General features: G+C 39.5%; 1 protein-coding gene across 15 annotated transcripts in view; it reads left to right on the top strand.

The window, feature by feature from the left end:
- The window catches only part of DYM (dymeclin), a 358,470-nt gene that overhangs the window by 125,749 nt on the left and 205,956 nt on the right, over window positions 1–26,765 (top strand). For all 15 annotated transcript variants that reach the window (XM_065598719.1, XM_065598718.1, XM_065598720.1 and 12 more), the window contains one exon: window positions 26,364–26,546. In XM_065598719.1, coding sequence (XP_065454791.1) covers window positions 26,364–26,546 — 183 coding nt within the window. The remainder of the gene's footprint in view (window positions 1–26,363; window positions 26,547–26,765) is intronic.

Here is a 26,765-nt window from a genome sequence, read left to right as displayed (position 1 = left end):
ATGACTCATGGTATTGTTTATTGCTCTGTTGACTAAGTGACTTGCCCAAGGTTGCACAGAAAGTCACAGAACCAGAAAATTAATCCATAGCACCTGAATCTCAGTCCAGTGCCTTAAACCACAAAACCAAATATAGCAGCTTCAATCCGAGGGCATCCAAATGTTTTACAGATAAGCCTAAATACGCTTGTTGGGTATACTCTCCATTTTATAGATGGTGGGGAAAGAGAGGAAACAAAAAGATTGTGACCTGACTAAGATTACACAGTGTGTTGGCATTAGAACCAGCAATAGAATCCCAGAGTCCTAACTCCTAGTGCCATGTTGTAACCATTAGACCTTATTTCAAGGTCTATAAAACATATTGCTGTGTGTGTAATAACTTACTATATAAGGTCCCCGTTTGAAGAACTAAAATGGTTAACTTGTAGGGGTGGCTCTGTAGCTGTACAGTACCAAATCTTTGGAAGGGTAATATTTTACATTTGAAGTGAAGTATAATACTTGGGTAATCAATGTCATTTTTCCCCCTTCAAGGATGTTGGTAACATTACTGTCTCAGAAAAACTTTTATTATAAGGTGTAAAAACCAATCATGTCAAATGTAATAGATAAAAATACAATTAAATATTTTAGTGTATGGCTATTTAAATTTATGGAGTTGAAGTTGTTTGTTAAAAGTGACTAAATAAACAACCAACCTCAGTAAATGTGATTACAGGAGGTAAAAGGGACCAGCCAAGCAGAAGACAGAATGAAAGGAGACTGGAAGCTTTGGAAATATGTCCAGTCAGTCAGGAAGTAGTCATGCCAAGACTTGGAGGCTGGAGCCTTGGTCTAGTCTCTCTGGTGCCAGTGATGTACAGGGGTCGGTCACAAGACCTTGCTATCTTAACTCACCCTGTCAGTTCTCTACACTGCAGCTGGAGATGGCTTATTAGACCGAGGATGTAAGTACTTGAAGAGCTTGGCAATGATACCAGTTTGTCTGTTTTTCATGAAGTTAACTGAAACTGACAATTGCACAAATATTAAGTGGACACTAGGACAAAATGCAGTATTTTCACAAATATTAAAATATTCATATCCATCTACACAAAACCATTTATTCATTAAAAATCAGTGCTCTATAAAACCAACAGCCACAGATTTTGAAGGCCTACAAAGGTTCTGTATAATATACTGAAGGGTTTGTGTGCACAGGCTTTCAAAACAGTTTTGGCACAAGATAGAGCTTAGCTAAAAACTGAAACATTCTGTTTATGAAAAGAAAGTGGATCAGGTAAGTAGGAGAGCAGTGTGCAATCTTTCAGTCTTGAAGACGATACTGTAATTTGAAGCAACATCCAGTGCCTGATCTAGTCTGGTAGGGAATCAAAATTGTGGTAAGCTAGTAATTTCTGTTTCTCTAAGTGTAGGCTTAGAAATACCGTAAACAGTATAATCTAAGACTGAGTCATAGAAAATACCCCATATGTACTTCCAAACGTTTCTCACAGAGAGCTAACACCAGACCTCTAATGACAACCATCGTTATGAAACTTTTATGAAGAGGAGAAGCCAAAGGCTTCCCTTGCCCTGTGGTAACAATTTGTGGACAGTGAAGGAAAGACGAGACCTTTAGGAGGTCTTGAGGTCTGAGAATGTACATGAAAAAATGTTAAGACAAATATGACTTCAACACTATGGGGAAGTCCTATGGGGAAAATGCAAATCCTTGTATACAGTCGGACCTTACTCTTGATTAATATATTTAAGTGCAATTGGCAAATATCAAATCATTGCCCAGAACCAAAACTTTCTTTGTATTATTTTCTAACTCAAGTTTTGACTGCCGAAGTTGGTGAATGTTAGCACACGCTTTCCATGTTTTCAATGTTGTGCTATTTTTCTTCTGTATTTTTGTTTGTGTAAAATATATATAAAAATAATGCTTAGAATCAGATTCTATTTGGTCCAAGGGTCTGTACCCTATAGAGTTTTACATATTTAAATATGCTGCTGCAAATTCTCCCTTCTCCCTGCCCTCTACACCCACCCCCCACCCCAAAAGAAGGAATTTAATAGGGATTAGATGGATCAGAGCATTGGTAATGGGATATCATGTTTTACACCTCCATGTCACTGGTTTCAATCCAGCCTGGGTGACTGGTGACAGAAAGTTGTTACCATCTGATGTCTGTTGATTTCAGTTCTTAGAGCCAAGCAAGAGGCAGCTGTTAAAGAAAACAACCTATCGGCACTGGCAATAATTTAAATTCTTCTTGAAGAATCAACAGGGAGACCAAGGACTAGACTTCTCACTCAGTCTTAGAGGTAGTCCCATGCAGTCAAGGATGAGGCAGGTTGTCAAATTGTAGTGAAGATTGCACTCATTTGACCATGATACACCTGTTCTAGGAATAGGACTTCAGTCTGCAGGCCAATCAGTGTAGCACCTTTGTCAGAACCAAAATCTCTCACACATACACACAAGTGCCATTTCCATCAACTTATTTGTATTACAGGCAGAACTAGTAGTGATTTCCATAGGCAGGGTTACCTGATACTTTATATAATGAGACTCCATTTTCAGTTGTGTACAACTTGCCAAACTTTTACTAATTGAGCTGAAATTTTCCATGCTGGGTGTCTAAGACTAAATTTTTGGGGATAGTTTGAACAAAAATGGTTCTGCCATTTCTGAGAATAAGGTTAAGGAAAAATGTTGTAACAATTTAACATTGGAAAACAACTGTTTTGTTGAGAAGCTCTGGTGCCTGCATGATTTGGAACAGCACTTGAGATTTGGCATATCAGGATCCCCTGGGGACAAGGATGTACCATTTGCTATCCCCATGAAAATCTACCCAAACTTGGCAAAGTTATACGCTTCTGAAAAATCGCTCTTTGCACATGCTTGGTAGAGGTTTGTTAGCTGGGAGAAAAATAGTCTGAACACTTCATGAAAACTGAATGTGTTTCCCCCACCCCCACAGAGCACCATGCCAACCACATGGCGCATACTGCGCCCCAAGAGTACACTGAGCATGCTCCAATCCCAAGGCTGCAGGAGCTTAGTAAGTGCTCTTTCTGGTTAGTTGGGGACCTGTGGCTCCAAGCAGCAGAACTGAGACCATGGAGACTGTCTTTTCTGTACTCTTAATACCCCCTGCTGATACCTGGCATCATGGAAGAGGAAGTTGCCTGAGTGGAATATAGAGGGGTGAGGAGGAGAAGGGGAATAGGGGCAAGAGAATTAAGGCTGCACAAGCATTCTTAATTTTGGCATTTCCTAACGTCTGAGTACTTGACTGTGGCACTTTAACCTCTTTTAGTATAGGTATTTTGGAGTGGATAGGCACTGCAGCATAAGGGAAAGGGAGGGTTGTGCAGATTTGTTTTCAGCTGTGCCTTTAATCTTAGGGAAATCCATCAAATTCTTGCATAGGATCAAATAATTTTTCTAAGGCAGAATTCAATTGCAGTGAGTGGGACTTCCTAGTAAGCAAAATTTGCTTGCACAGGAAGCCTTTCTACTGGTATTGCACTTGGATGCCCTTGGGATGGCTTTCAAAGGTACTGTGTTTCATTTCCAGCTTTTCTATCCAGTGATGTGAGAGAGTACAACTGTTTGAAGCAGGTATTGGTGCATCCCAGGCTGTCCAGCAAGGACTGCTATAGTGAAATTCATCCATTAATTTGCCTGTGGAGGTCAACATAGTTTCTCAGCATCTCCCTCTTAAATCTTGTGAAAAAAGATTAGCCACAAACTATTTTGGTTATAGGCTGACTTTGTCAATTTTCTGTCTGCCTTTTAAAAGTTTTTTGCAGTGTTGTTGTAGCCATGTTGGTCCCAGGATGTTAGCGAGACAAGGTGGGTGAGGTAATATCTTGTTTGGACCAACTTCTGTTTGGTGAGAGAGGCAAGTACCTTTCCCAGTCCCAAAGAAGAGCTCTTTGTAGGTCGAAAGCTTATCTCTTTCACCCACAGAAGTTGGTTCAATAAAAGATATTACCTCACCCACCTTATCTCTTTAATAAGTTACACTTGCTTTGTGGGAAACCTGTTGGCAGTACTTCGGGAATCCTGCTTTCTTTATTAGGGGAGACTAGAGCTTTTGCTGATGGGAAGGCTGGTCTCCAGGAAAGCATGCTGACTTACCCTACTTCTAGAGTATCCTGTATCAACCTATGCATTGATAGTAACTAGTGATGGTCATAAAAAGATGTTCCATCTGCCCTCTCAAATGGGAACTGACACAGTTCTCTGTGAATTTGTGATAACACATGCTTGAAGCACTGTAGACCCACATTGTACCATAAATAATTTGGGGGCAAGGGAATTGGGATAAATCCAGACCATCCTCTGAAGTAAACCGAGGTTCTAAAACTTTTACCTGTGTGTAATTTAATAACAAGAGAGCAGACGTTCAGCATCCAGCAGCTCTTGTTGTTCTAGTGCAAATTTTAGGAAAATGATTGCTTGAAAATCCAGCCTCTTCTCTTAAGTACCCAAACACAGGGGCTGCTTGCTCTTGAAATCTGGTCCGACTTGTGGGTGCTGAGCACTTTTGAAAATGTGGACCCAAAGAATTTTTAGTTTTCACTCTGAAGTTTTAGAAAGATTCAAAATATTCCCTTAACTTTAGGAAGCCAAGTTATTTCAAAACATAAAACCTTGATACCTGATTTCAATTCATCACATTACTCTAGCTACCTTTGACATGGTTACACTGGGATTATTGTTGGGTGTAGCATAACGTGATCACTGTGGTTAAGTCCTAGACAGCTGCACGTTAGTCTATTCTCTCTCTCATAATTATTAAGCTACAGTATTTGTAGCTGCTTTAGTGTAATAGAATCACCTAGGATAGTTGTATTCTGTTTTCCATAGCCTTCTTTTCTTGAGTGCTACTTAGTGAAACAAACGGGTTTATTATACTGTTACCTCTTTCCTTCCTCCAATGTATATTCTCCATCCCACCCCCTTCACCTATAGTCTTTTGTCATATGCGAAGATTGTAAACTCTCTGGGGCAGACATTGGCTTTTTTCTTTATTACATGTGTATAGATTGCCTAGCATTGGGGCTGCAGTTCCTGATAAGGACCTATAGATTCCACTGCAAATAATAAAACAATGTAACAGAGAGAAATTTGGCTTGCTATTTTTTGTTTTAACCAAAAATTTCTCTGGTATTAGTAGACTAAGTAAAATTTCCCTTTGAATTTTTAAATATGCCAACAGTAGGTGTGAAGTTATATAGGTTCATTTAAAATATATCTTACACTTTGGTCATGAAATCATTTTAAAATGTTTCTGTAGCAATCCAATCCACTTGACCTGTTACTTTAAACACCTTTTTAAATGAAAGTAAATGTGAAAAAACCAGATTTGACTTTAGTGCCAATACTTCTCATTTTTCCCAGAAAACACTGCAAAATAACCTTCTTAAATATAGATGGATTTTCTTCTGTCCTTCCCTTTGACTCTGCTTTAAACACAAATTGGTAAAAGTGAATTTGGAAGGTAAAAGACTTGCAAATTTTAGATATCAAGAACCTATTATAAAAACATTTCCTGATGTTTTACTGGGAAACAACAGTTATTTATAGGTTATTATATACCGTTAGTTTACATGTTTGGATCCTTTTTCTTGTAAATTTGTTATCTGTACTTTTCCTCCTTTGTCCAGCCTCTGAGGCATGTGTTGTTTTTGGTGGTATTTTTCTCCATCAGACCAACTGGATCATTTTGTTTTCACAGTCAATACTGCAAATAAATGTTGCTGTCTTTTTTGCCAGGAGAAATTTTTGGATGTGTTTCTATGTTTCTCTCTCTTGTTTCTGTCTAATAACCATTGACAGATCATATTATTGATTCTTAATGTAGTTACACATAGCCTCAATGTGCCCTCCCTCCCTGCCCCTCCAAAACCAAACCAAATAAACAAAAAAACGAAAAGGAGGAGTCACAAAGTAGGACAATGCGTAGAAGCCAGGGGAGTTTTCTATAAATTTTCTTCTTTCTTATGTCTCATTTTGTGGTTTTCTTTTTGGCTTGGGGTTTGCTGTTCTGAGACGTGATAGCTGATTGAGTCAGTTATTATGTAATTGAATCCAAAACTAGGTGGACTGCAGTCTTTCCCACATTTCTCTTAGGCTTTTAATCTCTTTATCAGCCCCACCTTCCCAAGTTTCTAAGGTTTAAAAGCAGTCTTAAAGCTGTGATATTATGTTTTTTTATAATGTTGTAAAACGTTTTATTATTTGTATTTGGTAGTAGCTGTGGTCCTCAATTAGGGATCTTTGTGCTAGGCATTGTACAAATATGTAACAAAAAGATGGTCCCTGCCCCAAAGATCTTACAGTTTGTATATAAGATGAGAGACAACAGGTGGATCCAACAAACAGATGGGGGAGCGCAAGGAAACAATGACAAGATTGTGTGGTGTGATAAGCAATGGTCTAGCGCAGAGGTCGGTAACATTTGGCACGTGGCTTGCCAGGGTAAGCACCCTGGCGGGCCGGGCCACTTTATTTACCTGCTGACGTGGCAGGTTCGGCCGATCGCAGCCCCCACTGGCCGCGGTTCGCCGTCCCAGGCCAATGGGGGCGGTGAGAAGCAGCGCGGGCGAGGGATGTGCTGACCGCGGCTTCCCGCCACCCCCATTGGCCCGGGACTGCGAACCGCAGCCAGTGGGGGCCGCGATCGGCCGAACCTGCCGCGTCAGCAGGTAAATAAACTGGCCCAGCCCACTAGGGTGCTTACCCTGGCGAGCCGCGTGCCAAACGTTGCCGATCCCTAGTCTAGTACATTAGCAGTTTAACCTTTGTTGTAGTTTTCTTCCTGTTACTATTAATTGTAAACTAAGATACAAAAAAATGAAATGAATTTAAGTCCAGTTCAGCAAAGACACACAAGCATGTGTATAGTCCCTACATTGATGAATTAGTCCTTTTTTGGAAAGAACAGCTGTTCTTACTCATCCTGTTGTCTTTTTGACTACACTAATTGAGGGTGAGTTGATGGTTTCACTGTTTGTTGAGCACTTTGCATTTGTCTTTGTAAAACTTCATCCTGTTTACCTCAGACCATTTCTCCAATTTGTCCAGATCATTTTGAATTATGACCCTGTCCTCCAAAGCAGTTGCAATCCCTCCCAGTTTGGTGGTATCTGCAAATTTAATAAGCGTACTTTCTATACCAATATCTAAGTCGTTGATGAAGATATTAAACAGAGCCGGTCCCAAAACAGACTCCTGCAGAACCCCACTTGTTATACCTTTCCAGCAGGATTGGCAACCATTAATAACTCCTCTCTGAGTACGGTTATCCAGCCACTTATGACCCACCTTATAGTAGCCCCATCTAAATTGTATTTGCCTAGTTTATTGATAAGGATATCATGTGAGACTGTATCAAATGCCTTACTAAAGTCTAGGTATACCACATCCACCGCTTCTCCCTTATCCACAAGGCTCGTTATCCTATCAAAGAAAGCTATCAGATTGGTTTGACATGATTTGTTCTTTACAAATCCATGCTGGCTATTCCCTATCACCTTACCACCTTCCAAGTGTTTGTAGATGATTTCCTTAATTACTTGCTCCATTATCTTCCCTGGCACAGAAGGGAAGATAATGGAGCAAGGGTCTTTTTCTTATATAGGCTCCTATTACTCCCCACGCCGTCCTGATTTTTCACACTTGCTGTCTGGTCACCCTACCTCTTAGCCTTCTTTTTGTTAGACTAAAGCCAAGGTCTTCCAGTCTCCTATCCATTCCCCTGGTTATCCTAGTAGCTGTTCTTTGCACCTGTTCCAGTTTAAATTTGTCTTGAGCATGGATGACCAGAACTGTACACAGTATTTCAAATGTGGTCTTACCAGTGCCTTGTAGAAAAGCATTAATACTTCTCTATCTCTACTGGAAATGGTTGGCCTAATAGATCCTAGGACTGTGTGCGCCTTTTTCGGAACCACATTATAGTGGTGGCTTATAGTCATCTTGTGATTGACCCACACAGCCAGGTCTCTCTCCTACTCTGTCACTTCCAGCTAATGAGCCCCCACCTTGTAGCAGAAATTCTTCTTATTAGACCCTACATGCATGACCTTGAACTTTGTACTAATGAATTTCATCCCATTTCTGTCATTCCAGTCTTCAAGTTCATTCAGATCTTCCATTATAATATTCTGATCCTCCTCTTTATTGATGATGACTTCCAATGTTGTCTCACCAGCAAATTTCATTAGCACATGCCTACTTTTTGTGCCAAGGTCATTAATAAAAATATTGAATAAAATTGGACCCAAGACTGATCCTTGAGGAACTCCACTAGTAAGCTCCCTCCAGTACAATAGTTCATTTCTCAGTGCAACCTGTTGCCTTCTTCCTAGCTGTGACCGGCAAGCAGTGTTCCAAAGGAGTTAAATACAATAGTGTTTAAAAATGTTTTTGTTAGGGCTGTAGATTAATCACAGTTAACGCATGTGATTAACTCAAAAAAATTAATTGCAATAAAAAAATTAATCGTGATTAATTGCACTGTTAAACAATAGAATACCAATTGAAATTTATTAAATATTTGTGGGTGTTTTTGTACATTTTCAAATATATCAATTTCAGTTACAACACAGAATACAAAGTCTACAGTGCTCACTTCATATTAATTTTGCACTGGAAAAATGATAAACAAAAGAAATAGTATTTTTTCAGTTCACCTCATACAAGTACTGTAGTGCAATCTCTTTGTCATGAAAGTGCAACTTACAAATGTAGATTTTTTTTGTTACATAACTTCACTCAAAAGCAAAACAATGTAAAACTTTAGAGCCTACAAGTCCACTCAGTCCTACTTTTTGTTCCTCCAATTGCTAAGAGAAACAAGTTAGTTTACATTTATGGGAGATAATGCTGCCCACTTCTTATTTACAATGTCACAGAAAGTGAGAACAGGCATTCGCATGGCACTGTTGTAACTGGCGTCGCAATATATTTACGTGCCAGATACACTAAAGATTCATATGCCTCTTCATGCGTTAATTAAATTTGTGACTGAACTCCTTGGGGTAGAATTGTATGTCTCCTGCTCTGTTTTACCCGCATTCTGCTATATGTTATAGCAGTCTCGGATGATGACCCAGCACATGTTGTTCATTTTAAGAACACTTCTACTGCAAATGTGACAAAATGCAAAGAGGATACCAATGTGTAATTTCTAACGACAGCTTCAGCACTCAACCCAGGATTTAAGAATCTGAAATGCCTTCCAAAATCTGAGAGGGACAAGGTGTGGAGCATGTTTTCAGAAGTCTTAAAAGAGCAACATTCTGATGCGGACACTACAGAACCCAAACCACCAAAAAAGAAAACCAACCTTGTGGTGATGGCATCTGACTCAGACGATGAAAATGAACATGTGTCAGTCCACACTGGTTTGGATCGTTATTGAGCAGAACCCGTCATCAGCATGGACGCATGTCCTCTGGAATGGTGGTTGAAGCATGAAGGGACATATGAATCTTTAATACATCTGGCACATAAATATCTTGCGACGCTGGCTACAACAGTGCCATGCAAACACCTGTTGTCACTTTCAGGTGACTTTGTAAACAAGAAGCAGGCAGCGTTATCTTCTGCTAATATAAACAAACTTCTTTGAGCAATTGGCTGAACAAGCAGTAGGACTGATTGGACTTGTGGGTTCTAAAGTTTACGTGATTTTATTTTTGAATGCAGGTTTTTTTTTTTCCGTAATTCTACATTTGTAAGTTCAACTTTCATGATAAAGAGATTGAACTACAGTACTTGTATTAGGTGAATTGAAAAATACTATATATTTTGTTTTTTACAGTGTAAATATTTGTAATAAAAAATATAAAGTGAGTACTGTACACTTTGTATTCTGTTGTAATTGAAATCAATATATTTGAAAATGTAGAAAACATCCCAAAATATTTAAATAAATGATATTCTATTATTAACAGCACAATTAATCACGATTAATTTTTTAATCGCTTGACAGCCTTAGTTTTTGTTAAAATGTGCAATTTGACTTTGATGAGGCTGCACCTAGAATGTGTATAATTGAGTGTATCTCAAGTTCCAGGAAGAGGTTGACCATTTGGAGGGAACTCAGACATGTGATTAAAAATTATTACTGGGCTGAGAAGGACTGACCAATTATTTATCATTATTCATTTAATGGAAAAAGGATATTTGATTCTTTAAAGACAAAACCAAGGTTCCTGTCTTGAAAAGCCTATTTTAAATTAGGTATCGTAATGAAATAAGGACAAATCATTGAGGACAGTGAGAAAGGAGAAAAGGTAGATGATGAAGGAAAATGAATACAGCTATTGAGAGTGTACTCTTTACAAATAATTATGCTCATTTGTTTTGTCAAATGTATTGTTGTTTATTATTTGTATTACTATAGCACCTAGGAGCCTTAGTCATTGACCTGGACCCTATTGTGCAAGGTGCTGTATAAACACAGAACAAATGGAAAGTCCTTGCCCAAGGGGGTTTACAATGTAAATACAACACAAAAGACAACAGATGGATATAAACAGACAAGAGAGTACAAGTAAATAATGAGACAGTAGAGGTCAGCGTGATACGCAGTGATCTCTACACGCTAGCAGTTCATTTGTGATTTTTTTTTTTTCATTGTGATGTTTGAGGTCACAGAGTGCTGGAGCTAGGATTAATCACAGGAAACAAAATGAAAAGTGACTTTAAAAGAAATGACTTAAAAGGAAAACCCTATATGTGTAGTTTGGCTAAACAACGAAAGAGCAATGACTGTCTGCCTTTATTTAAGGGGTCTGAACACCAAAGGATGGGGGGTGTTATGGTATTACACAGAGAGAATTACCTGTAGGAGTAAATGGGTGAAGTTGAAGTTTATTAGATTATGGAACATTCTTCCTAAAGTTATTCAAGCTTCATTGCTGTTCACTTAAAATTAGACTGGACCAAATAGCAAAATGTACTGTAGGGAACACTCCTGCACTGGGAAGGGGAACGATCATTTCTTGAGAAGCTGCTTCCAGAATATGTTAATGACATCAGAGCCTTGGCCTCTTCAAACACATTCATCCTTCTTAGTAACACCTTTCAGTGGTAATATACCCACACGTTGAAAAATCCACTCATCCAAGGATCTCTGGTGAGTGCCATAATTTTCTGTATAATCTGAACTCTCATTTCAAAAATGTTAAATTTTCTGCCCATTGTGATTGAGAGAGTCTTCCAGTTGTAAATTAAGTGTAAATTGATGCTCTCCCAACTTGTTCAGATAGCTTCATTGTCTCTGCTGCTTCTCACAGCTTTCCCCTGCTGCAACTGCATTGGGTTATTGGGAACCACATGGACAGAAGTGAATCAGGTGACTCTTACTGTGCTGTTCCCAGGAAAGCTATGATCAAAAGTGGGGACAGGCAGTAGATTTCTCACTTCATAGTTTGACCTATTCGAAGTTTTTTAGTTTGTTTCCCTTGGCAGCAGGGAGAGAGTACTTTTCTGCTTTTGAGTAATAGTATGTGTTAAAGAACTTTGACGCAAGAAAAATCTTCTGTACCAATAACCAAATTTCCTGTTGACAGTCAAATATTTGCATGTGACCCAATATTAATGGACTTGTTATGCTGATTTGATCAAAAGGACGCATACTGTGAAAAGTAGCTTTTCTGCAAATTGTCCGTTTAAAAAAACAACTCTCTTAATGTGTACTTGAAGTGCGATTTTTTTTTTTTTTAGTTAGTCTAGACCCAAAGAATTCTATTTTTCCAATGGTGTGTGGAGATTTAGTAATGTCACCCTTATTAAAATCTTATGAGAGTTTCCTATTAGAGCTCATGAAAATCATGAGACTAAAATATTGCACACACAGTACTTCAGATTTCAGAGTAAATGTTTGCTTGATATGATTCTGCTTATTAATGGTCCTGCTGCCTCCATTTGGTATGCACTTACATTGATATGTACAGTTATTGTGCGTGTTTATATTCCAAAAGGTAAAAACGAAATAAAGATTTGCTGGTATTTAGCTTTCATCTCAAAACATTTAAAACATTGCACAAATTTCTTTAAATTCAGTATTTCTCTTGCATTCATTCTTGTTACACTGTGCCGATGTCTTAAAAATATGCCAGTATACAAGTATTTAAAAACTGAACTTATTTTGCCAGATTCTGTGTATGCTAGAAACTAGCCTTTCATGATTAGTTCGTTCTTTTATGTTGCAAGCTACTTTTGGTTAATTATCTTATCCAAATGGTGGTAGGCAGTGGATTAGCCAGCACTTATGATTGCACAAAGCATGTTAAATACAGCTGAAAATTAGAAATTTTGTTGCTATTATTATTATTTTATTATTACTATTATTTTATATAGTGCCACATATATTGTCAGATTTTTAAGATATGTTATTCTGTTAAAACTTGTCTACTGCAGATAGCATTCTAAATATTTTAAAAAACTGTTATCTCTCTGAAGTTTTATAATTTCACTGCATGAAAACTAGAATGCATGAAGGATATAACTACTCCTGTCCTAATTTGTGAGGCCTTGCTCTTAATTACTTTGTTTCATTGGATGAAATGATCCCTCTGTATAGTTTGTATAACAGTGTGTTAAACTAATAAAGAGCAGTAAGGTAATTTTGAGGATGAAAGATTTTTGACCTAAAAGGTCACTGTCCAGATGAAATTACCCCATGTTTCCTTTGTTTCAGCTTTGCCAGTTTCTCTCTATGATGAGTCTTTCAGAGACTTGTAATGGGAATTTCCTAAGTTTATTTGGCTGCAATAGTATCCAAGTCATTAATCAACAGGACAGAGTTAGGCTGGTGCTCCCCAATTTTAGCTTTATTTTAGTTCTTTAAAGTCTGTCTTAGGACTTAAAAAAAATTGCTAAGAAATTATAAAAACGTGCTTTGATTTAAGACAGGGCTTCTCAAACCTTTTCATTATGGGAACCACAATTTGATACAGAGATGGCCTTGTGGATCTGTCCTCTCTCATTAATGATTCCATGGACCACTTTTTCCTTTCCCATTTATTATCACATAACATCCCCGTGGCAACTAGCGAAATTGGTTACAGGGAAAAGTAATATTAGGAAAATGTTTATGTATTTTTAGCTTTCGTCTAATACAATATAGCAGCTGGGAACAAGAATGAGAACACCATGTCAACAGCCAGCTCTCCACAGGCCACTAGCAAGTGCTTCTCAGACCACAATTTGAGAACCATTGAGTTAAGAAACTTGGTATGCATGCTGAATATTAAACAAATACCTTGAAGTTCCTAAGGCTGCTGTCTGGACATAATAATTAAATATTAGTTCTATTGATTTTTTTTTTTTTTTTTTTAGAACAGTTACTCATTGTTCTTGGTGGAAGAAGGACTTGTTAGCATTAGGTGGGTGTTTGAGGAAACTCCTTTGTGCTATTGTCCTTCACAGTCAACTTTTACTTTCACAGTAAGCTTTTTGGGATGCAGCAGAAAACAACTGCCTGTATTCCAAAAGTTTCACCAAATGGTGGGATGTGACATGGAACTAGTTCTTGAGCCGAGTTGACATGTACAACTAGATGTCTGTCCCCCACCCCCCCACCAGTCCAATCTGTAAGCATTTTTCTTCATTCTAGTTGGTAGCTAGGGATATGATTGTCAGGTTGGAAATGTTTAAAATGAGACCAAAACAAGTCACCAGGATGTCAAGGCCCTACTGTCTCTAAAACTCCGACATCTTCTCCTTCAGCCAAAAAGTGGCCAGAGGCTGCCAAATAAATTTGCTTCATGCAAGGCTCTAATGAAGGCTCTCAGAAAAAGTCTGATGGCCAGTAGCTGGCACTTAGAGTCAAATTTTTTAAATCAATAAACTCAGTTGCAGAGTGGAGAATGTGTAGTAGAGGTTGAGGCTGCTGGGAAGAAATGGATGTGCTATCCTATTAGCCTCCAGTGATGAGAAAAATGAACAATCCAAAAAGATTATGTCAGCATGAATTAAAATAAAACATTAAGCTTAGACTTAAAATGATGGATAATCAATTTAATGGAAAATTGTTTGAGACTTTGGAAGCTGTGTAGTTGACTGACCCATGTAAGTTCATTGAAAGTTTGTCTTGCATTCTGTCATAAATATGGAGACTGATAATGTGTGGCTTAATGATACAGGACCCTGCTCTGTAAGATTCTGATAATGAAGTAAGATGGTGCCAGAACGTAAATCTTGAGGGTAGCAATAGATGTTGGAACATGAATGGATTCTTGCAGGAACTAGGGGAAAAAATTTCTAAAAGAATTTGAAAATTGCCCTCCCATATTTCTTTTCCAGTCAGAAACATGAAATAAGCAACAAAGGGAATACATGCTGATTTAGCTCTTATTCCAGGAAGAAGGCTCAGAAGTGGCCGTTTTATCCTCTACTAAACTAAAGGTCATGAAATAGAACAAGACATTCATTCTGAGACCATTAACCACTGAGTAGTTTAATCAGTATCCCAGGAAGAGCCCCAAACTCAATAGAACTGTTGCAATGAGGCCACTAATTTCCAGAGGGGGAAAACTCTTGGAAATATTGTGTGTCGAAATAATGTATGGTTCTAACATATCAGCTAAAATTAAATCAGTGCAACATTTTCTATTGAATCTAAATATTTTTAAGTAGGCTCTCCATTCTCCCATCCCCATCCCCCATGCAAAAGTAAAATCTTTCACCTTGAAACCAAGCCATTAAATTTTTTCTTTAATTACATGAAAGCATGAATGTGTCCAGCAAAGTTTAAAACTTAACTGCGTGGAAGCACAAACATGAACATCACCCAGCTGTGTCCTATTTTTCCTGGATAATGGAAATTAGATCTTTAGCACTGAATTTCTGTAGTTTTCTGCTTATATAAAAGACTATGTTGAATGGAGGTTCCTTATTGTCATAAAATCTCATTTCATATATTTGATACTGTTCCACAAATTGTCAGGCTAAATTAAATTTGTTTTCACTGATTCGGAAGATGTTTCCAATCAGTTCATAAAAGCCCTGAAATTCTCTGCTGGACAAATGTCCCCTGCATCCAGAAGGTTTCTTCCTTTCTTATTAAAAGCATACCCACACAGAGATGTAGTTCAGATTGTCTTTTCTTAATTTATTTAAGAGGGGGAGTTCTATTTTAAGGATCCCACAGGTAGAAAGATGGAGGCCATGCTCAAAAAGGTCTTTGAAGCCTCCTCTGAGCATCCTAGGCAGCTACCTGTTTTGGAAGAGTAACTCTTTCCTGACTGGAAGATTTCAAAGCCCTTAAGGACAGAAATCACCCAGCCTCTGGTTCAATTTTAAAGAAGTCTCCCTAGGAACAGTGTTTGTAGCTGGTGTCTCAGTGGATGCAATGAGGTTCTCAGCCCGAGCCGTGGCTTCCAGTTCAGTAGCCAGGTGCCACCTATGGCTCCGTCCCTGAAAGGTGGACACTTACTCTAAGCAGGTCCTGTGCTCGGCCAACTTTACAGGTTACTTTCTCTTTGGAGAAGAGCTGGAGAATGTGGTGGCAGACAATGTGGAAAAATCCAAACAGTCTCTCCCTGCCCCAATAAGTATCCCTAGGAGAGGGTACAAACCAACTTTCAGACAGAGACAGTCCTTTTGCTCGCCCTAATAGAGGCACCAGTGAAGGATAACCGATTCTCTGAGGGAAAACAGTGGCATTGAGGTGCAGGGAGACAATCTAGAGGGACCTCACTCCTCCACCCCCCAAATTTACTTGATGACAAAGATCACATCCACCCAGAACTGAAGCTAGGAGGCAGAATGTCTCATTTCCTAGACGAATGGTTTTCATCAACCACAGACAAATGAACCAGGGAGGTAGTCAGCTAGGGGTACTCCCTTGAGCTGAGGGCTCCATCCCATCCATTTTTCATCCAGTCACCCAGTTCCAAGGACCCTGTAAAACACAATCTGATCCAGAATGAAATAACTCATCTTCTGGATATGGGAGTGGTGGAGAATGTTCCCTCAGAAGAAAGGTTCTCTGGGTTCTACTCCATCTTTTTTCATTTTGCAGAATTCTTGATTTCAAAAGTCTCATTCTTGGGCCCTAGTCTTAATGGTGTCATCTCTGTCAAGGGTGGACTTATTTACTTTTGTAGGTCTACCAGATGCGTATCTCCATATCCCTGTCAGATCGTGCCACCACAGATTTCTGAGGTTTGCTCGTGATGGGAACCTTTATCAGTGCTGCACACTTCTGTTCAGCCTGTCCTTGGTCCCCAGGGTTTTTACAAAGGTGTTGGTAATGATAATAGCCAGACTCAGGTCACAGAGAGCCCATCCTATCCCCTTTCCTGGTCAACATTCTGATCAGAGCTCCATCACGATCAGTACTGTACAGGGCCACATCTTGGATGTTGAAGCTCCTTTAGGTACATGGCTTCATCACCAATGCCAAGAAAAGTTCTTTGGTTCTGTCCACCAGAATAATCCACCTGGGGGCAGAAATAGACATCTTGGTAGCAAGGATCTACCCATCATAAGAAAGGTTTCAGAAAATCCTGAAATTTATCATCTTGCTCAAGAGCCACAGGAGACTCTACCATAGCATTATACCTCCAACTGCTATGACTCGTGGTGTCGTGCATAGGGATCTCTTCATGGGCACAGTCACTCATCAGATGTCTTCAAGCCTCATTTTAAAGGTGTGGGAACACTCCCAGGAATGCAGGAAAAATCAACTCCTTACAGTGGAGGTCAATCCATGACAACGTTTGCAAAACCATGCCCATCTGCCTTCCACATTAGTTAGTCCTCACAACCGGTGCCAGTCTAGAGGGCTGGCGAGCTCACTTGGAGACCTAGGGTCTCTAGAGCCAGGAGGAAAAGTCTCACAATATAAACCTCTAGGGTTGAGAGTGGTCGAATTAGCTCTGCAAAGGTTCCAGCCCACCCTAAGGTGAAACCATGTGGTGATTCAATCATACACTATTATTGTGGTCACATATTTAAACAATCAAGGGGGAACAATGAGTCTGACACTACACTCAGAAGCACTGGAAATATTGAAGTAGGTGGAACAGTTCCTCCTTTCTCTCAGATTGATCCACATCAAAGGAGATCTGGACCAAAAGGCAGATTGGTTCAGAAGGCTTAGGGTTGACAACTCACAGTTGTTCCTGAATCAAGAGGTTTTCAGTCTCATCTGTCAGATGGTTAGCCTCCTTTCAACTGACCTGTTTGTGAATCATACAAACACAAAGAGGCTGAAATACTTCACAAGGGAGGCAGACCCCTGTGTGCCTTATCACACAGTTGGCCGCAAGACCTATTTTGCCTGTTTCCATGCTTTCCGCTACCGTGGAAGGTGGTTCAGAAACTAAGACATGAACAGGTAACTAATTCTTATAATTCCTCATTGGCCAAGAAGATCTTAGTTTTCAGACCTGATAGAGCTGAAACTGGAATCCCCACTCCAGCTTCCATGGAGACTGGACATTCTCTCGAAAGGTCCTCTTCTTCATCTGGAACTGAAACTGCTTCAATTAACAGCTTGATTATTGAAAGGGAATCACTAGGAGGCATGTCTGTCCTCCACAGTCATCAAGACATTGCTTTCATCTAAGAGGGTATCAACACTAAAAGCATATTCCTCTATCTGGACCACATTCTGTAACTGGTGCCAAGAATACAGTGCTGATCCTAGAGATCCTGGAATTCTAGCCATTCTGGATTTTCTCCAAGAAGGCCTAAACAGAGGCCTTCAGCCCAGCACCATTGCATGTAAGGTCCACTTTTAGTGTGCTATTTATAGGATTTTCGAGCACCCAGGTATACAGTCCACAGGTAGCCAGATACCTTTGAGCAGTTTGACTAGCCAGATCAGTGGTCAGACTACTTTTCAAAATGGGACCTACCTCTAGTTTTGAGGGCACTGACAAGCCATCCCTGTGAACCTTTGCTTTCAGTGTTGGCTTTTTATTTATCCTTTAAGACTTGTTTCTTAGTAACTGTCACATCCACGAGGCGAATGTCTGAGTTGGCAGCCTTATCTATACAGAAGCCTTGCTGTATATTCCAGGAGGACAAGGTGGTTCTTAGGACACCAGAGTCCTTTCTTTCTAAGGTGAATTCTTCCTTCCACAATTCACAAGAGGTTGTGCTTCCTTCATTTTGTCCAAAACCACAATAGCCAACTGAAAAGGCATAGCTCACCTTAGATTTCAGAAGAGTGTTGAAAATCTTTCCCAAGTGTGCAAAATCCACGAGAAGATAGAACTTCCTATTTGTGTCCTTCCACCCAAAGTGCTAGGGACGTGGAGTTTCCAAATCCTCCTCCACTAGGTGGATTAGACAAATCATCAGAGGTTCCTGCCCCAGAAGGGATCAAGGCTCACTCCATGAGATCCTTAGCAGCCTCATGGGTGGCCCGAGCAAGTTCGTCCACCTCAGAAATTTGCAAAGTGGTCCCTTATTCTACAGCTAACATCTTCATTAAGCATTATAAAGTGTAATTTTGTCTTCTGCAGAGGCCTTCTTTGGCAGGAAGGTGATGAGGTGGCAGTCCGGAAATAATATAGAATTTTGAGCAGCCTATATTAAAGGGGGGTACTTCTTATCTACTGAACTCTTTTAGGGATGGTTATGAAAACATCTGCTCTCTGCTCAATACTTCACCAATATCCAGAATTGAGGGAGAAGCTGGGCTACAGAACGGAAAATTTTTTACTGATAATTTCCTTTCTGCCAGCAGCATCTCTCAGAATCTACCCACCTAAATGGCTTGTGAGCCAAACGTCAAATATTAAGTGGAATTGTTACCATAGGATAGTTTTTCCTTGGTCTCATGTACACAGTTATTTCATTGTCTGGAATATTTTGTAAGTACTGATATTATGCAGGTTTTACAGCTTGGGAATAACTCATCTGTGGCAAGTGGGGGATGGCCTGAATGTGTGGAGTCAAAGCACTGATCTGCCTCCATGAAGCTGCAGAGAGAGGAGAGCAGCCCAGAAGCCCAGAATTGTGGGAGATGCTTGCAGAAATGAAATTATCAGTAAGAAATTTTCCATTGTCAGAGCTGCCAGAGGAAAAAAACGATTAGTGTTTAAGATGAAAACAACATGTTCTCTCCAGACTCTTCTGTGTATTTGCCAAAACAAAATAATTTTTTTAGACATTTGTTGGCAATTTTATTAGTTAGAGGACAAAAATACAGGTAATAGGGTATCCTGTTGTCGACTGCATCAGTAGAATCGTATGAGAGAATTTCAGTTATAGAATTCACTGCAAATATTCTTACGTGCAACATTAAGGCATAAATGTAAATAAAATACCCAAAAATGTGCTTATTGAAAACACATGGAGAAATAATTTTTTGTGGCTGTGGGTTTGTTGCTTTTATAGACTGACAACTAGGGTGGTTGAAGTAAAGCCTTTTGTGTTAACTAATATACAAATCTTCAATAGGAAAAGGGTATTTTAGAGGCTGGGAGTCGCAGCTAGTGTTTGTCATCTTCTGGGATGGAAACGGCCTTTAAGAAAACTTCTATCTAATTCTCACATTCTGGATCTTCATAAAACAACTACACCTCTATCCCGATATAACGTGACCGGATATAACGCGGTAAAGCAGCGCTCCGGGGGGGCAGGGCTGCTCACTCCGGCAGATCAAAGCAAGTTCGATAAGTTTCACCTATAATGCGGTAAGATTTTTTGACTTCAGAGGACAGTGTTCTATCGGGGTAGAGGTGTAATAGTAAATAAAATTCAAACTGAAGATAATATTTAAAAAGAAATCCAAACATGGTATGAAAATGCGCAGTTAAGTCATCCAAACAACTTTCATTCTCTCCTGTAGTGAGTGTAGTATCTTACTGATGAACAGACCGATATCCAGATAAACCCTTTATTATGAACAGAACTAAATATGGAATAATATAACAAACTTGCTACTACTCTGTGTTATCTGCAGCCTGGAACTTCCCCGTCCTGGCTTTCTTGTTTCTGCCCAGCAGGAATGGATAATTGGGAAACCAAAGACTGCATGAAGAGTGTGGCACAGTGACGCAATCCAATAATAATACAGTACTGAATAGTGAATAATTATATTTATGGTCCCAAATTAGATTCAACTCGTTTTTTAAAGATGCATGTTTTCCTTTTTTTTTTTTTTTTTTTTGGCTGGTTGTCACTACAGGGCAGAGTTAAGGCTGTTTGAGTGCCTTCGTTGTGTATTTCCATACCTTTAATGTTTGGATTTATTTAAAATTTAACCTTAGCTTTGGGTTTCTTGGGTTTGCAATGCTTACTTTGGGGATAATTGCAACATCCCTTTGTAGTTCTACCATTAACTTACTGATATACATGTGTACACACTCTCTCTCTCACTCACTCAATTTTAATTCCAGTTTAACAAATTTGATCTGAAAATTTTTGTTTCAAAATTATTAAATTTTTACCTGACCCTAAATAAAAAAGACAAAGACAATGTTACAATTTGATATTTTGATGATTTGAGGATATGGAATGTACCTTAAATCTCTTTATTTTACTTGTAGGGCCAGATTAGTTTTAGGAACCAGAACTTGCTAGTTATTGTTTTCTCTTAAAATTTTGGCAACCGGTGTAAAGAACTATTAAACCTTTGAGTGACATATCTTGCCAGCCAATGTTTTGATAATTCAATTACAGCATATATGTGTTACATATGATTCATCCTCTTGACAGCCCACACATTAATAGGGTACCCGCCATTTTTATTGGGTCTTGACAACCTTTTCTTTTTCACCAAATGTAGCATTCTTGATGTTCACCCTGTATGTCTGTCACTCTCATGACAGATGCACTGAATGTTTAAGGTGGATATGAGACTGGTTTTGTTCCTATATTTAATTTTATATAGCCACTGTATCTGCTTTTCCAGCCTTTCCAAACTATTTTTGATTAGCTATTTGTTTCAGTATTTTGAGTTCTGATAATCCGGAAGGAATAGTTTAAGGTTTTCTGCTGGTTTGAGGACATTGGGAGCAACCACTCATAACATTCAGTGCCAAATTTTGAGATGCCCTATGGCTCTGAAGTGAATGTTATATATCTCTTTTAGGATGATTTTGCTCTTCCAGAATGAGAAAGTTGCCAGCTGAGACACAGAGCTTCAGTAGGATAGTTGGGTCATGAGTTTGGCTATGTACCTCTTTTCCTAAATTCAGAGGAAAGGTGTAGTAATGGCTGATGCTATTACAGAAGGGAGGGGATGGTGGAAAATAAAAATGCTGGTTTAGCTGAGAATGATAAATACATAATAGTTGTGGTTTAAAAGGGGGAAAATGTATTACAGTCTGATTCATTTAATGAGTGAAAATAAAATAAACGATTGTCAGGTTTTTTTAACCTTCTTTGCAAAATGTGGCCAGCCAAATTACACTTCCAAATGGCTCTAATGTGAGTTAAAGGGACACTTCAGTATTGAGGTTGAGCAGCATTTTTTATTCAGCAGCGTTGTTTCAATTTGGGAGCAACTGATCAAAAATGTACTGATAAAGGGTGATTCATGTAACATGATTGTTTTAGTGAAGTATTTAATTATAATTGCTCTTCATTATGGGGTCTCCTTCAAACTAATTAATGCTGAACGGCATTATTTCTCTTTCTTTTGGCATTGTAATAATTTCTTTGCAGCGAGCATGAGGAAGTGAGTGTTGGTTTATTACAGAATCTGAATGTATAACTGTGTTTGAAGAAAAGTGCCATTCAGGTGGCTGAGTTTATACAAGGCCAACTATAGTTTAAGCTGTTTTTGTTGGATTTTAGCAAGGCTTTTGACACAGTCCCACATGACATTCTGATAAGTAAGCTAGCGAAATGTGGGCTCGGTGGAACTACCATTAAGTGGATACATAATTGGCTAAACAACTGCAAATAAAGAATAACTATTAATGGAATGATGTCAGATTGGAAGGAGGTCTCAAAAGTGGAGTTCCACAGGGATCTGTTCTGGGTCTGGTGGTGTTTGACATATTAATAATGATCTGGATGTAGGAGTAGAGAGCATACTGATCAAATTTTCAGATGAGACAAAGTTGGGGGTTGCAAACACGTTGGAGGATAGAACACTTTGGAAGATAGAGCTAAAGTTAAAAAGGATCTTGATGAATTGGAGAACTGGGCTATAGACAAGAAAATGAAATTCAACAAAGACAAAGATAAGGTGCTACTCTTAGGGAAGAAAAACCAAATACACAGATACAGAATGGGGGAAGGATCTGGAAGTTGTGGTGGATCAAAACCTCAACAGCAGTCAACAATGCAATGTTGTTGCGAAAAAAGCAAAGGCAATTTTTTGTTGCATGCTATGCCTCTGTTTAGGGTGCTTAATTGTGCAACCATAGCATTGCATGAATGTAATTTTTTTTGTAATTAATTACTTTGGGGGGTTTGTTTGTGTGGGGGAAGCTACCACTTTACTAAGAGGCACCAATCAATAAAGGTGACTGGTTCCCAACAGAATTACTAGTAAATTGTATACTTTAAGATTAACAGAAGCCAATAGGTCAAAGGAAAACTATTGTCTGCTAGTTTTGCAGGCTAAATTTGTATTTCCATAACTGCATATGTTCTATATAATCCATTAAAAAAGCCTAAAGGTAGCATAAGTGCCTTCCACTAAAGTATTAGACTTTCTCAAGTTTCATTCATTTATTCTGAATCCTAACTTAAAAATCAAAGGGTGGATCTGATTAAAACAGAACTGAGGTTAACTATTGTTAGTTTTGCCTAGTCCTCATTAAGAACATTGTTTGGAATTTGAAAGACATGACATTCATCCACAACAAAGTGTACAGTGTTGCTGTCTTTTGCATAACTGTAAATCTGGCTATTAACAATTGCTAGTACTTGTTAAACTTTATGTTCCCGGGTCATGAGCTAATTGTGCTTCTCCTAAAACAGGTGAATTGTTTAAGAACACCTTACTAGATGCCCAAAAAGCCACAATCGAAGAAGGCAGCTCTATTGGTTAAAAAAAACCAACCTGGTTTAGAGAGGAAGTGAAGGAAGCTATAAAATTTAATTTAAAAAAAATGGAAGAAAGGGAAAGTTGCTAATAATAAATATAAATTAGAAGCTAGGAATCGTAAAAAATTGCTTAGGCAAGCAGAGTTAAGGACAATAAGATTTGTTTTTTTTAAGTATATTAGGAACAAACAAAAAAATCCTAACAATAGTTTTGGTCCATTACTAGATGGAAATGGTGAAATTGTCATAAATAATTCAAAAAAGTTCTGTATTTGGGGGGAAAACATGTGAAGTAGTCATATCATGTGATAACACTCTTTCCATTCCACTAGTATCTCAGGCGGATGTTAAACAGTAGCTACTAAAGTTAGACATTTTAAAATCAGTAGATCTGGATAACTTGCATAAGAGAGTTTTAAAAGAGCTGGCTGAGGAGCTTGCTGCACGGTTAATGCTGGGTTTTCAATAAGTCTTTGAACACTGGGGAAGTTCTAGAAGACTGGAAGAATGTTAATGTTGTGCCAATATTTAAAAAGGGTAAATGGGATGACCTGGGTAATTATAGGTTTGTCAGCCTGACATTGATCTCAGGCAAAATAATGGAGTAGCTGATACGGGACTCGATTAATAAAGAATTAAAGGAAGATAATGTAATTAATACCAATCAATATCAGTTGGGTGGGCATTGAATGATCATCACCAGCCATTGACCAGCAGGGGAATAGTAAACAAGGGATTTACAATTCAATGACAGTTGTGCAAGCACCACACAATGGGGACTGCTCAACTTTATGACCAAGTTGCACAAGACCACACCAGGGGGATTGCTCAACCCTGTGACTTAACAAAACCCACCAGGCATGCCTGAGCTAGTGTCTTCCTGGCACATGGACTGAGGATATAAAAGAGGGAGGGATAGTGGCATCATGCTTTGAGCCTTTCTCCTCCCCCACCTACACCGGAAGCAACAAGAATGCTGGGAAAACAAAGACTTGAACTGAGGAGACTGGTCCCAGGCTTAAAGGGGATCCCTGTGTACTAAGAACTGTAACACCGAGGGGGGTGACAAAACTGCTAGATCCGAATACTGCCCAGTCTAATAAGGTTTAAGATTTAGACTGCGCTTACCTTTTATTTTCTTTGGTAACTATCTTTTACCCATTGTGCCTACCAATTATAATAAAAATATATCTTTTTTTACTTAATAAATCTGTTTTATATTTTACCTAATACAGTGTGTGTTGGTTGAAGTGCTCAGCTCAGGTTACAAAGGATGATGTGTGCCCTCTCCACATAGAGGGAGGGGCACACTAGGTAATGAACTTACACTGGTCAGGCTTCTGACCAGGGCAAGACGGTACAGTTGTGGGGTCCAAGGCTAGGGACTTGGGAGATTTAGTGGTGCCTTTCTCAGTGTGATTTGTGAGTGGCTCAAGCAGCATTCATACAATCTAGCTGAGTGTGGGGCTCCACATGCGGTTGTGCTGAGTGATAACAGCACCTGAAGGGGTTTGCTGGTTGTCACTAGCAAAGCATTGTGAGAGAAAGCCCAGGCTGGAGAGTCAAGGGGGCACAGCGGTACGCCAGTTCCAGTTTGTACCCTGGGGATCCTGTCACAATGACACAAAAATAGGGGGAGTGGTAAATAATGAAGAGGACCAGTCACTGATACAGAGTGATCTGCATTACTTGGTGTACTGGGTGCAACCAAACAATATGCATTTTAATATGGCTAAATGTAAGTTGTATGCAGCTGGGAACAAAGAATGGGGCATGCTATCCTGAGAAGCAGTGACTCGGAAAAAGATTGGGTGTTGTGGTGGATAATCAGCTAAATGTTATGCTGTAACTGAAAGGGCTAATGCAATCTTTGGATGGAAAAACTGGAAGCTTGAGTAGGAGTAGAGAGGTTATTTTACTTCTCTGGATTTGGCACTGGTGTGACCTCGTCTGGAATACCGCGTCCAGTTCTGGTGTCTCCAATTCAAGAAGGATGTTGATATGTTGGAAGGGTTTCAGAGAAGATCCACGAGAATGAGTAAAGGATTAAAAAGCATGCTTTATGGTGATAGACTCAAAGAGCTCAATCTATTTAGCTTTACAAAGAGAAGGTTAGGGGGTGACTTGGTTACAGTCTATAAGTACCTACATGGGGAACAGATATTTAATAATGGGCTCTTCAGTCTAGCAGGGAAGGGTATAATACAGTCCACTAACTGGAAGTTGAAGCTAGACAAATTCAGACAGGAAATAAGCCATACATTTTAACAGAGAGTAATTAACCATTGGAACAACTTACCAAGGGTCATGGTAGATTCTCCATCACTAAACATTTTAAAATCAAGATTGAATGCTTTTCTAAAAGATCTGCACTAGGAATTATTTTAGGGAAGTTCTATGGCCTCTATTATATAGGAGGTCAGATTAGATCAGGGATCAGCAACCTTTGGCACGCGGCTCGCCAGGGTAAGTACCCTGGCAGGCCGGGCCGGTTTGTTTACCTGCCGCATCCGCAGGTTTGCTCGGTCGCGGCTCCCACTGGCTGTGGTTCACCGCTCCAGGCCAACGGGGGCTGAAGGAAGCGGCAGCCAACACATCCCTCGGCCCATGCCGCTTCCCGCAGCCCCCGTTGGCCTGGAGCGGCGAACCACAGCCAGTGGGAGCCGTGATCGGCCAAAGCTGCAGACGCAGCAGGTAAACAAACCGGCCCGGCCCTCCAAGGGGTTTACACCTGGCGGGCTGCATGCCAAAGGTTGCCGATCCCTGGATTAGATGATCACAGTGATCCTTCTGGCCTTGGAATCTATTATAACATTCTGGGTTTAATAAAAAAGCACATTAAGAAATGCAGCATGTCGGAATCAATTTGCATTTTTAAAGGAGATTATCTGATTACAAAAATATTGTACAAATTTGTCTTCCTCTCCCAGTGCACCACCTGTGTCAGCATCCCCTCCTTGAATCCCCTCACTGGCTTTGTGTCTTCTATCACATCAGGTTTAATCTCTTTACCTTCAGAGCCTTGCACCATTATGGCCCTGCCTCTTTCTCCTGATTGTACCTTTCATCTCCTCCTGCACTATTACCTCTTACACTTCCAGCAGCCTCCCTATTCTCATCTGCCAAATGCTCTCCCCTCTACTCCTTTGAAATGTGCTTTCATGAATTCTTCCACCATCAAATTCATGATCAGTGTTGTCACTTTGTCTCTCTCAGGATGAATTGTTCTTCTCTGTATTGTATCTGTACTTTAGGGTAGACCAAAAAAAACATCTTACTCATTTGTAAAGATGGGTCTGCTCTGAAAGTTCACCATAAATATTTAATAACATTCGCTAAGAGGACTCTCTTCTTCAATTCTTCCCTTTAGCTGGCCTGTGGACGGTATTCACATTAGGTGGAGTAGGAAGTAAACCAGCACCACAGCAGGAACAGTCATCACCGTTAGCTAATCAGAGCCTTCTGCTTCTGCTTGTGCTAGCTAATTTGACTGATGCTCCAGATACACCAAACCCGTACAGACAAGCTATTATGTCCTTCAAGAACACACAAGGTTTGTACCTTTTCTTAATCTTCTAGTGTGAAATGAAGCAACTGAGGCATTGTGTTATCCTGGCTTCTTAACCATTGCTCTTACCAAGGTGTGCTATAATACAGGTTCTGTCCTGTAAACCTAGGAAATGTACAGAAAGGGAGTTCCTCTTCCACAGATCCTGTGAAGTTCCTGAGCTGGCACGTCTCAGCCCATGAAACTTAAAAGACGCTGTGGTGG

Source organism: Chrysemys picta, chromosome 6, assembly GCF_011386835.1.
Source record: "Chrysemys picta bellii isolate R12L10 chromosome 6, ASM1138683v2, whole genome shotgun sequence".
NCBI lineage: Eukaryota > Metazoa > Chordata > Testudines > Emydidae > Chrysemys > Chrysemys picta.
This window is presented reverse-complemented; position numbering and strand designations above follow the sequence as displayed.